General features: G+C 46.7%; 1 protein-coding gene across 2 annotated transcripts; it reads right to left on the bottom strand.

The window, feature by feature from the left end:
- Positions 1 to 5,686: 5,686 nt before the first annotated feature.
- DNAJC22 (DnaJ heat shock protein family (Hsp40) member C22) lies at positions 5,687 to 10,020 on the bottom strand. Of its 2 annotated transcripts, XM_078449891.2 has the most exons (4): positions 9,890 to 10,020; positions 7,738 to 8,685; positions 5,871 to 6,052; positions 5,687 to 5,789 (listed from the first exon to the last, which is right to left on the bottom strand). In XM_078449891.2, the coding sequence occupies exons 2-4, from the start codon at positions 8,575 to 8,577 to the stop codon at positions 5,771 to 5,773; spliced, it is 1,041 nt and encodes a 346-aa protein (XP_078306017.1). In that variant the 5' UTR covers positions 8,578 to 8,685; positions 9,890 to 10,020; the 3' UTR covers positions 5,687 to 5,770. The 2 variants fall into 2 exon arrangements, with proteins under 2 accessions (XP_078306017.1, XP_060513715.1); XM_060657732.3 differs by having other exon boundaries at positions 5,687 to 6,052; positions 9,890 to 10,019.
- Between the last annotated feature and the right edge of the window lie 1,972 nt (positions 10,021 to 11,992).

The following is an 11,992-nucleotide window of genomic DNA, read 5'->3' as shown; positions in this document are numbered from 1 at the left end:
ACTAAAAATCATTAAACTGTATACAAGGATGAATTTTATGGCATGTGAATTATATATCAATTAAATACATGTATGTCTTCATAGAAATATATACACATATATATACATCTTCATAATAATATATAAAATGCTTATGATTCAGTGAGGGGGAAAAAGCAGTACAAAATTGTGTCCTTGATATGAGACAATCGTGTAAAAATTAATTATGTACACTTACAGATGAGGACTAAAAGGGAAAATGAATAGGTGGAAACAGCAAGGTGAATGTAGGTGAATTTTTTTATTTGGGGGGTGGGTGGGTAGCCATTATATTGTTCTTCGAGCAATTTAATATTTTCTTTTCTTCCCAAGACGGTGTCCACAAGAGGGCAGACAGAAGATGACAAACAGAATCATTTAGCACAAGCCTCAGCTGAAAAGTTAAGAACCCAGCATTCAGTGTGGAAAGCAATCTCAAAGGGCATGTAAGTCCAACTTCCTCGTATTACAAGGGACAGACTGCAGCCCAGAGTGGTAAAACGGCAGGCTGGTCCCCCAAGCAGTGGAGGTAGAAGCCTATGTCCGCACTTCTCCATCCGTCTCTTCCTACCAAACTACAGTGCTTCCTTAAACAAGGCAATGTTTAATCTGAAAAAGGGAAGATTTCGAAGGATATGAGATGAGGGCAGCTGCTTATCAAGGAAGGGTTTTTGTTGTTGTTGTTGTTGGGTTTTGTTCTTTGTAACAAGAGATGGCATATCTAGAAATTACAGGGAAGCAAATTTTAGTCCGATAGAAGAACTTAACGATTAAGGGTGTCCAAAAGGTGAAACAGGTAGCAGATTTCCAACTGAAGCCAATGCCAAAATGGAAATCTTTGAGGAAAGCTATTCTTCAGGTCCTGCACTGAGTGAGCACTTGACATAGAGGCCTTCTCACTTCCCTTCCAACTCTTTAAAAGGCCCTATACATTTTTTATTTGTGGGAGTGGGAGAATATGAAATCATTGGATTTCATGAAATCTTCTCGGTTGGAGAATAAGGAAGACCTCACACTTGCTAATATCTTGGTTTATATAAATATAGAATTATTTTATAGTGAATTTCTACTTACAGCTGATTTTCGCTATATCAGGTGCTTTGGGAATCACATCCCCAGAAAAGTCTCTTCATGATAATAATGTCCCAGGGTTGTTAGCAAAGCAGAATTCCCTTCCAGAAGTTCTCAATTCCCATAATTTTGTGCCATTTTTTTCTTTTCAAAAAATGGCTGGGCTATACCATTGACTATGAGATATACGAACAGATGTCCCTGGAATGAGTGGGGAAGGAGTGTAAGTAGTCTAATCCTGGTAAGGACTCAATTTCAGAACCCATTCACAGGCCAGGGCAAGAAGGAAGATGAAATCCAAATACGAGTCTTAATGAGTCTTTCCTACTAAGAGGTAACATTCTATAACATCTTTCTCACTTCTTACCACGTGCCCCAGCCCATACCTACAAAAGGTTCTCCTGTGCAAAGTTTTAAACTAATCCACACTAAAGTAACCAATGTGGCTAAAAGGTGGACAGCAGATCACCATGCCATAACATCTCAGAAAGTAGAAATACCTCTCTGTCCTGCATAGAAGGACTGAGACTCCAGATGTCAGGGAATAGCCTCCCTAATTGAAATGAATCTGCCAAAGGGTGATAAGAGAGTTCTGCAGGGACAATCTGCAAGTGAAAAGGGCCATCTTACAAGCAGTGAGCTCCTTCCCAGGAGATTCATCTCACCCTCGGAGTTGTCTCATTCTGAGGACTTCTGCTATCCCAACTGGCCCAGATGAGCTCTGACCCATTTTAAAACTACAGCCTAAGAACAGCCAAACCCAAACCACTTCCCTGGTTCCCCATGAACAGCCAAAAAAAGGCTGGAATTTTTCCTTTTAAGTTGATTTATTTATTTTGAGAAAGGGAGAGACAGACAGAGAGACTGAGAGTGTGACCAAGGAAGGGCAGGGAGAGAGGGAGGGAGAGAGAATCCCAAGCAGGCTCCTTGCTGTCCGTGCAGAGCCTGACATGGGGCTTGATCCTGTGAACCATGCGATCATGACCTGAGCCAAAAATCAAGAGTCAGACACTTAACTGACTGAGCCAACCAGGTACCCCTGGAATTTTTCTTAATTATAAAACAAGAGAGAGAGAGTCTAGGAAAGAGGAGGTGAGGAAGAGAGACCATTTATACCTTACCACCACAACACAATCCATCATTCCTATTTACTTCTTTCTAATCCTTATTTGTAAGCATTCATATGGTGATTTGCAAGAAACCAAAAGGAATTTTTTTAATAGAAAATACACTAATACACTCTAGGAAAATTCAGCCTTACAGGTAGAACCTTCATTCCATACCAATTAACTCCCCTAGACACCCAAGCCTTGTTTCCTTACATGGCTGAAAGGGGGAAAGGGTTATATTAAAGTTATATTTGCTCACTCTACATATGCTAGTTTCCTTATCCCAGCAACCCTTTAAGAGTACATACTATTATCTCAATTTTAGGGGAAACTAAGGCTCTCAGAGACTAAAGAAACCTAGGATCACACAGCTAGAAAATCATGGAACCACATTAAAATCCTAATCCTAATCCTTCTGATTCTAAAACTCATGCTTAAAGTTGAAAGACAAGCCATAGACTGGGGGAAAATATCTATGACACATACGACAAAGAGTTAAGGTTCCTTACAAGCAAGGATACCAACAAAATAGATTTCACAAAGACAGGTAGGAGATAATTTATTTTTTTGGAGATAATATTTTTTTTAAAGCAGAAAATACTTATGTCCAGGCTTTCACTAAAGAGGACATGCAAGTACCCAACAAAATTTGAAAAGATGCTGACCTTTACTATGAGTCAGGGAAAGGCAAATTAAAGTCGTCAGATACTATTCCTCACCCATCATCTTGGCAAAAATTTAAAAGAGTGATAACAGTCCCTTCCAATTCCAAGGAAAGGGCCACTTCCTTACACTGCTGGAGGAAGTATAAATTACCAGAATATTTTCCAGAAGTAACCTGATACAGTATCAATGAAAATTTTAAATATACATTCTGTTTGACCTTATATTATCACTTATTGGAATCCAGCCTCAAAAAAACAAAAAGCACCAGTACACACATTTAAAGATATTTATTGTAGCCTTGCTTATGTTGAAACAATAGAAACTGCTCCTGAATAGTTCTTTTTTTTTTTTAATTTATTTTTGAGAGACAGAGAAAGTGTGAGTGGGGGCAGGGCAGGGAAAGGGAGACAGGATCTGAAGCGGGCTCTGTGCTGACAGCAGAGAGCCTGATGTGGGGCTTGAACTCACGAACTGTGGGATCGTGACCTAAGCCAATGTTGGATGCTTAACCGACTAAGCCACCCAGGTGCCCCAATAGTTCCTATTTTAATAAATTAAAGTGTAGCCATATTTTTGTAACAAAAGTTCATAACAAAATTTGAGAATAGTAAAATGTTTTCCAAATTAAGTAAAGCCCCTAATCACTCTTTTGTTCCTTTTTCCTAATAGGCTATTTTTAATATATTTACATTGTGCAGTAGTACTAGATATCATGTTAATAAGTTACTAATCGGGGCGCCTGGGTGGCTCAGTCGGTTGAGCGTCCGACTTCGGCTCAGGTCATGATCTCGCGGTCCGTGAGTTCGAGCCCCGCGTCGGGCTCTGTGCTGACAGCTCGGAGCCTGGAGCCTGTTTCAGATTCTGTGTCTCCCTCTCTCTGACCCTCCCCCATTCATGCTCTGTCTCTCTCTGTCTCAAAAATAAATAAACATTAAAAAAAAAAAATTTTAAAATAAGTTACTAATCAATGGTCTATGAAAATACCTCATTAAAATTCCATGTGATGATTTCACAGATTCTAAGTAGTTTTCAAAAGAAACATATATCAATTTTTGGCAACTTTACAAAAGTGTAAAAGTTAATTTGGCCTTGAAATCATGGTATATAAATTCATTGGTAGGAGCACCTGGGTGGCTCAGTTGGTTGAGCATCTGCCTTTTGATTTCAGCTCAGGTCATGATCTGGAGGGTTCATGAGATCGAGCCCTGCACTGGACCCCGTGCTGATAGCATGGAGCCTGCTTGGAATTCTCTCTCTCTCTCCCTCTTTCTCTGCCCCTCCCCCTGCTCATGCTCTCTCTCTCTCTCTCTCTCTCTCTCTCTCAAAATAAATAAACTTTAAAAAATTCATTAGCAAAAACTGTTCAAGTTTTGTTATATATGAATACAAAGAAAAACACATCTACAAATTTCATTCCTCTCAGTTGATCAGATGAGACCAGATTTTATTTTAATCTGCAAAGAATATTAGCCAAAATAATAATTCTACTTTAAAATGTGTGTGTGTGTGTGTGTGTGTGTGTGTGTGTGTGTGTATCACTCAGAGTTAATTTCCCGAAAAAAAAGTTCGAGGGATGCACACAAACACAAAAGAAGAGCAAGAAAACTGGAGTAAAAGTATATAAGTTTAACATCATGTTCCGGTTCTCCAGTCTTCCTGTCCATTCTAGACATTTCTTCCACACTTGATGGTTACATGGAAATTAAATAAGACCCTGTTGAGATACTCAAGCACTGGTTCCCTCGGTTTCCCCAAAGCCCTCATAAAGGCACATGAAATATAAAATCATAAATTTTCCCATGAGTCCCCATCAAACAATGTCATCTGCCCCTTCTCCAATGTTCCAGTGTATTCCACTTATAATTCTTATGACACGTAGTTCAAAACGCTGAAGGAGGTGAACTTGGATATCTGTGTATGTTATATCCCCCACCAGACTGTAAGCTCCTAGGCAGCAGAGTATGTAGTTCAGGGTCAGGGGGAGACCTGAGAATTCAGCCAGCCCAACCACCCAAGCAAAATCTGAGGGCTCTCTACAATACTTCACCAAGCAGAAAAGTTTGCGATAGCGGTACTACCCCCACTCCATAGCAGCTTGTTCCTTCTTAGGAAAAGTGGATCTCCTAGAAAGCTCTCCTATAGGGGCGCCTGGGTGGCGCAGTCGGTTAAGCGTCCGACTTCAGCCAGGTCACGATCTCGCGGTCCGTGAGTTCGAGCCCCGCGTCAGGCTCTGGGCTGATGGCTCAGAGCCTGGAGCCTGATTCCGATTCTGTGTCTCCCTCTCTCTCTGCCCCTCCCCCGTTCATGCTCTGTCTCTCTCTGTCCCAAAAATAAATAAAAACCGTTGAAAAAAAAATTAAAAAAAAAAAAAAAAAGAAAGCTCTCCTATAAATAGAATTAAGATATTTTTCTGCAATTTTTCTCATTTAACCCCTCTCTTACCCATTGGTAATCTACAGAATAGATCAAATCCCTATTGCCACAGGACAGCTTGTGAAATATGAGACCCTTCATATTTTTCCTTCAATCTCCTAACTCAGTACTTTGCATATGAAAGAAAGAAAGAAAGAAAGAAAGAAAGAAAGAAAGAAAGAAAGAAAAAGAGAGGGAAAAAGAAAAAGAGAGAAAGAGAGAAAAAGAGAGAAAGAGAAAGAGAAAAGAAATAGTTAAATAATCTTCTTCCATCGCTCATCAATGTACCAGGGTGGGCAAGGTTGTATATTCTCTAAAAGATATTTTATTGGTTTTATAACATGACTTTAATTTCACTATCTAGTTTTAGGAAGAACTTATCAGGAATACAATAACCGACAATTGAGATATTCAAAATAGAAACGTTATTCCACTACAATAGCTTTCTCACTCCTTTAAGGTTTTCTCATTTCCACTGCAAACAGACCAGTTCTTCAATGCTGTTGGGATGACCTGTGTGGGCAAAGCTGGGTTGGGACAAGCTGCTCAGCTCTGCCAGGAAGAGTCCACCCTCAAGGGGCAATTTCTTCTCACCTCCAGGATCCCTTGGGCTTTCTGGGCTGACTCAGGGCTTCATATGCAGCCTGGATCTCCAGGAAGTGCCTCTGAGCCTCCTCTGTCTGGTGTCGGTTGTGATCAGGGTGCCAGATCTTCACTAGCTCCCGGTATCTTCGATGTATTTCTTCATTTGTTGCCCCCTCTGAGACACTCAAAACCTTAGGGAAACAGAAGGTGAAAATTAGAATTCCATACGTTTCAGAAAACCTGGGTCTCTCCCCACTTCCTTGCTAAATCAGGCTGTGCTATCTCTGGAGTCGGCTTTTACTTGCCTGAGAGAAAGGCCCAGAACCTCAGATTAGAATTCCAGCCTTTTTTCTTTTTTTTTTTTTTGAGTTTATTTATTTATTTTGAGAGAGACAGAGACAGTGCAAGTGGAGGAGGGGCAGAGAGCGAGGGAGAGAGAGAACCCCAAGGTGACTCCATGTAATCAGCACAGAGCCCAATGCAGGGCTTGAACCCATGAAACAGCGAGACCATGACCTGAGCCGAAACCAAGAGTCAGACGCTTAACCGACTGAGCCACGCAGGTGCCCCTAGAATTCCAGCCTTTTGAAACATGGGCTAGCTCTGGATCTGATGGCAAGAACCAAGCTTTGCTTTGAACCACAGCTGCCCGTTTTCTAACCTGGGACTTCGCCATCCTCACAAGATCTCTTCCTTGAAAGAGAAATAAGCATATATGTCCACCAAAGACATGTACAAGAATGTTCACAGCAGCTTTATTTAGAATGGCCCCAAATTGGAACTAACCTAAATGTTCATTAACAATAGGAATGGATAGATACCGTGTAGTATATTTATACAATGGCATACTACACAACAATGGAAACAATTTATAAATGTTATAGTACTTATTCATAGTGCATGCAACAGTATGAATAAATCTCACGAACATAATGTTGAATGAAAGAAATCAGACATGGGGTGTCTGGCTGTCTCAGGCATGTGACTCTTGATCTCAGGGTTGTGAGTTCAAGTCCATGCTAGGTGTGCAGCCTACTTTAAAAAAATAAAATAAAAATAAGTTAATTTAAAAAGGAAAAAAGTCAGGGGCGCCTGGGTGGCTCAGTCGGTTGAGCATCCGACTTCAGTTCAGGTCATGATCTCGCGGTCCGTGAGTTCGAGCCCTGCGTTGGGCTGTGTGCTGACAGCTCAGAGCCTGGAGCCTGTTTCGGATTCTGTGTCTCCCTCTCTTTCTGACCCTCCCCCGTTCATTAATAAATAAATGTTAAAAAATAATAATAATAAATAAAATAAATAAAAAGGAAAAAAGTCAGACATAAAAGTATATACCGAATGATTCCATTTGTATGAAGTTCAAGAATGGACAAAACTAATCTACGGTAATAGAAGTCAGAATAGAGATTCTTCCAAGGAAAGGAGTCTAGAGCGAGAAGGGACACAAGGGAAACTTCTTGGTGCTGGATATATTCTATACCTTGGTTTGAGTGGTGGTTACATAGATGTATACATAAAATGCGTCATCAGCATACAGCCCAACACAGGGCTTGATCTCACCACTGTGAGATCACGACCTGAGTCACTATCAAGAGTCAGATGCTTAATTGAGCCACCCAGGCACCACATATATGTTACTTTATATATGTTAGACCTCAATAAAAAGTAAACAATATATACCTATCTTTTCCCACTCACTGTTAGTGACCCTGTACCTTCACCCATTGCACACAGAAACCCAAAGAAAGCCGGACACCCTTCTAGGGCCCAACCCAGCATACATGAAAACATATACTCCCATATACGGGGCATCAGTTCCAGTAAGGCTTAGCCTAACTCTCAGAGCTGTCCCAGACAGGAATGAGAGGGAACAAAGACTTACCTGGTAAGCCAGCTGACGCTTCTCATCCTGAAAACTGTTAACAAACTCATAGAGCTTCTCCCACTCACGGAAGGAGTTGTTGCTGAAACCAGGATCCCCCACCAGCAGCCTCCAGATCCGGTAAGGCAGAAGGAAGACAGACTCTGTGATGCGGCCAAGGAGGGGGAAGAAGCTGAACCAACTCAAAAAGGAGCCAAGGGTCTCTGCCACATAGCTAAGGGTGGCTGCTGTGTTGCAGAAGGTGCTGTAGGCTAGTGGGCCTGTGAAAGCAAGGTAAGCCAAGCCCAGACGGTAGAGCCGGACACTGAGTGTCTCTGAACCAACTGAAGTCTTATAGCGGCGATGCTTCTGGGCTGTGATGCTGGCAGCCAAGCTGATGGGAAGGATGGCTATGGGGCGGCCGTAGAAGATAGGGGAAATAAGAAATGCTGCCCCTAGCGTATTCTTAAAGTCTGAGGTCTGGTTGCCAACAGCAGCCACAAGCAAGACCCCTAAGCCAACTGCCAGTGGAAGGCCCACAATATAGAAGTTGGCCATGAAAGAAAGGCTAATGAGAGCCACCAGGCCAAAATAGATGCCCACTATCACCTGGGCAACAAAGCGAATGAAACTGAGAGGGGGTGTCCTCCCTACTGAGCTCTGCCTCTGCCTCTGGGGTCTGTTGGCCTGAGCTACAAAGCTCGGGAGCTTCCAGAATTCCCAGAGCCAGCCCAGCCCGCCACCCCCCAGGGTAAGCATCCAGAGCAGTGCATGAGTGTCCCTCCCCAGGTACAGGTGGTGGAGCCCAGCAGGGCCTCCTACAGCCCAAAGGGCATAGGTCACCAAGAGCCCTTTGGCCATCCTTTAGGTAAAGGGTGTCAGATCAAGTCCAGTGGCACCTGACATACTGCCCAGAGTGCAGAAATCTGGGGTCATCTGTGAGAAACATGGCTGTCATGGTCCCAGACCCTAGGAGATGAAAAAAGCAGTCATAAGACTATATCCAGGCCCCTAAGAGTAACCATTTCTCCTTCCAATAATAAGCGCAGATCTTCCTGAGTGTCCCTGAAATGCAGGTTCTCCCATACCCTTTGGTCTGGCTCCTCATTTCTGTTTGTTTGTTTTTTAAGTTTATTTTTGAGAGAGAAAGAGAGAGACGGAGAGCACACAAGCAGGGAAGGGACAGAGAGGGAGGGAGACACAGAATCCAAAGCAGGCTCCAGGCTCTGAGCTGTCAGCACAAAGCCGGATGCGGGGCTCCAACCCACAAATCACCAGACCATGACCTGAGCCGAAATCGGTGGCTTAACCCACTGAACCACCCAGGCGCCCTTCATTTCTGTTTTTCTTTTTTTTTTTTTTTTTTTTTTTTAATTTATTTATTTATTTTTTAAATTTTTTTAACATTTATTTATTTTTGAGACAGAGAGAGACAGAGCATGAACAGGGGAGGGTCAGAGAGAGGGAGACACAGAATCTGAAACAGGCTCCAGGCTCTGAGCTGTCAGCACAGAGCCCGAAGCGGGGTTCGAACTCACGGACTGTGAGATCATGACCTGAGCCGAAGTCGGCCGCCCAACCGACTGAGCCACCCAGGCGCCCCCATTTCTGTTTTTTATAAGCACAGCCAACTCCAAATTTAAGGCAGAAAAATGTTTTAAATGCTTTCAGTTGGTTTAGAACTCAGCACATGGACAGAAAAGCAGAAGCTTAAATTTCAGACCACTGGTTCCTGGAATGATTCATGGGAGAATGGAGTGAACAGGAGTGAACAGAATGCCCTTCTAAAGTTCCCACACATTTTGAAAGTCCCCTGGCATCCCTAGCCCTCCTCAGACTCGCACTATGGCCGCCCTCAGACACATGGCCAAGGTTCCTCTCCAGCCTTCCCATCTCTCCAGGCCACGAAATCTTCCCACAAGTCAAATTTGAAAGAGGTCCTGAACTCCCTCCACTCAAACAGTTCTGTTAAACTAACGTTTTGACCTAAACCCTGGCACTCCATAGTTCAACCACCTCCTTCCAGGGCAGACTTGGGAGTCCCTCCAAAGAGGCCGGTTGAACCCCCAGAATACCAAGCCAGATGCCAACGTGTGCCTACCAGCATCTCCCCCCTAGTAGGCCTCAAGACCACCAGCCAGTTACTCGCTAGTCCCAGGGTGGACTGCCGTACCTGGGTACCCCGGCTCCCAGACCCCGTCAGACCAGTCATTTCCTTTGGCTACAGAGTCAAAACGGCCCCTGTCACTCCGTTCTCACTTCCATCCAAATGGACTTTGTCTTTCTGTGTGTGCTGTGTCACGGAAGTGGGGCCGTCCGGGTCAGGCCCCTCCCTAAGCACCCCCCCACACACACACACACACCCGGTCCCCTTGGGATCACCTTTCAGCCTCGGCTCCTCTCGCCCGCCCTGTCGTGTAAACCGGTGTGAGGCTCTCCGGGCGAATCCAGCCTACCCAGGCTGGCGCGGCGCCCCACTCCAGACCGAGCGCGCTTGCACCGCTGCACCACCGTCGCCAGGTGGCGCTGCCGCTCACGGAAGGGCGGGGCCGGGCGGGTCTCCAGACTCACCTTGTCCACTTGCCGGGGCAAAGCAGCCCCGAGTGGTTCGCTATAAACGCAAAAATAGGCCTTTGATCGCCCCTTTCCATCCCTACAAATGAGGGGGTGACTTGTCCCTCTCAGGATGCACGCTCTTCCTACTCCGTTGTTTTTCAAGACGGCCTTGGATGGCTCCACTTCCAATTCCTCTAAGGCCGACTCACCCACGGACTGACTGCAGAGAGGACCCCCAGCCCGAGTTTGCCTCATTTGCCCCGCCCCCAGGCCTGCTAGTCAGGGGAATTACGTCTAGACCTGAGCCTGAACCTGAGGGGCCTCCCGATCTAGTGGGAGCCCGAGCCTGCTGTATCCTGAAGGCTATGGGCGAGAGGCAGAAACACTAGCAAAAAGGGATATGCGTCCCACCCAGAGAGCAGAGCGAGAGCGAAGCCGCAGCACCAGAGTCGTCTGCCTTCCTCCCACCTCGACGCTGGGAAAGAGCTGGGATGCCAGATGCCTTCGCTTCAATGCCCTGGGCTCCAATCCTGGCTCTGCTACGTGACCTTGGCCAAGTCACGTAGTTTCTTGGGCCTGTTTCCTCCTCTGTAGAGGAAAGGCTTGGCTCTCCAAAGTCCCCAGTCTTGACCTGGGGGTGGGGTGGGCCTGGTGGCCCTCACACTGCCAGCCCCTCAGCCTTTATCCCTGCCCGGGGAGGGAACATGGCTCTCCTAAGGCGCCTTAAGGCTCACCGAGGGGCCAGGGCTGGGAGGGGCCCCAAAGCGACGCGGGAGCTGCCAGCTGGGGGGGCGGGGGCGGACGGGGCGCTGAATAATGAATGAGACTTAATTGGGCCCGCACTGAGAGGCGGCGCGCTAAGCTCGGCAAACAGCTCGGGCGGCGGCGGCCGCCGCTGGACAAACAAACTCGCTCCCGGCGCTGGAAGCGGGGTGGGGGAAGCAGCCGCGGAACGCAGAGGGAAGGGGCTGGCCGCCTGGCCGCCTGGCCGCACGCAGCCTGCTCTGAGGCCGGAGGAACCCAGGGCTGCTGGGCTGAGCTGACCTCCCAGAGAGTGGCGGTCGGGGAGGGTGCTCGGGGTTCCAGCTCAGGAAGCGAGGGCTGGGCGGGGAGAGAGCGGATTGTGCGGTGGGAGCCAGGGGCCCAAGGGCGACAGGAGTGCGCGGAAAAGATGGAGAAACGAGTGGGGGGCGGAGAAGAGAGGGAGAAGTGAGCGGAGAAAAAGCACATCGAGGGAGGGGCGGTCGGGGGTGGGGGCGGGAAAGGAGCCGTTACCGAGAGGAAAGGGAAGAGCGATGGAGGAACAAGCGAAGGGAGGCGCGAGGGGCCGGGAGAAGAATTGGAGAAGAGTCAAGGAGAGGATGGGAGGTGACCGGAATGAGAACGAGAGGGCGGCGGGGCGGGCAGGAGGCGCCCCTGCCTCCGCCTCGCCCCGCCGCGCTCCCGCCCTAGCGCTCTCTCCAGCCGCCCGCACTCACTTTGTCACAATTACGGGGCCGTCACTCGGCCCGGATTGTTTTCCCCAAATTGTTGTTCTATAAACTGGCGGGGGGTGGGGAGTGGGGGGATCTGACAAGCTGAAGCGGGAGGGGAGGGTCTCAACTGCGGTGGGGGACGTGGCGGAGTATTTACCCACGAAAGGACCGGGGCGGGCGGGTGAATCCGGGGACCCACGCGGGAAGTCTGGTTGGCGTCCCAGCCTCGTTGCTGATCCCGCTTT

The sequence above is a fragment of the Panthera onca genome, chromosome B4 (genome assembly GCF_046562875.1).
Source record: "Panthera onca isolate mPanOnc1 chromosome B4, mPanOnc1 haplotype 2, whole genome shotgun sequence".
NCBI lineage: Eukaryota > Metazoa > Chordata > Mammalia > Carnivora > Felidae > Panthera > Panthera onca.
Note: the sequence above shows the minus strand (reverse complement) of the source record. Positions and strands in the feature narration are given on the sequence as shown.

Excerpts from the sequence above, each read along its gene's own strand:
- DNAJC22 (XM_078449891.2), bottom strand. The coding sequence starts at position 8,577 with ATGGCCAAAGGGCTCTTGGTGACCTATGCCCTTTGGGCTGTAGGAGGC. Across the intron at positions 6,053-7,737 it reads AGCGTCAGCTGGCTTACCAG|GTTTTGAGTGTCTCAGAGGG; the intron begins GTAAGTCTTTGT and ends TGTTTCCCTAAG.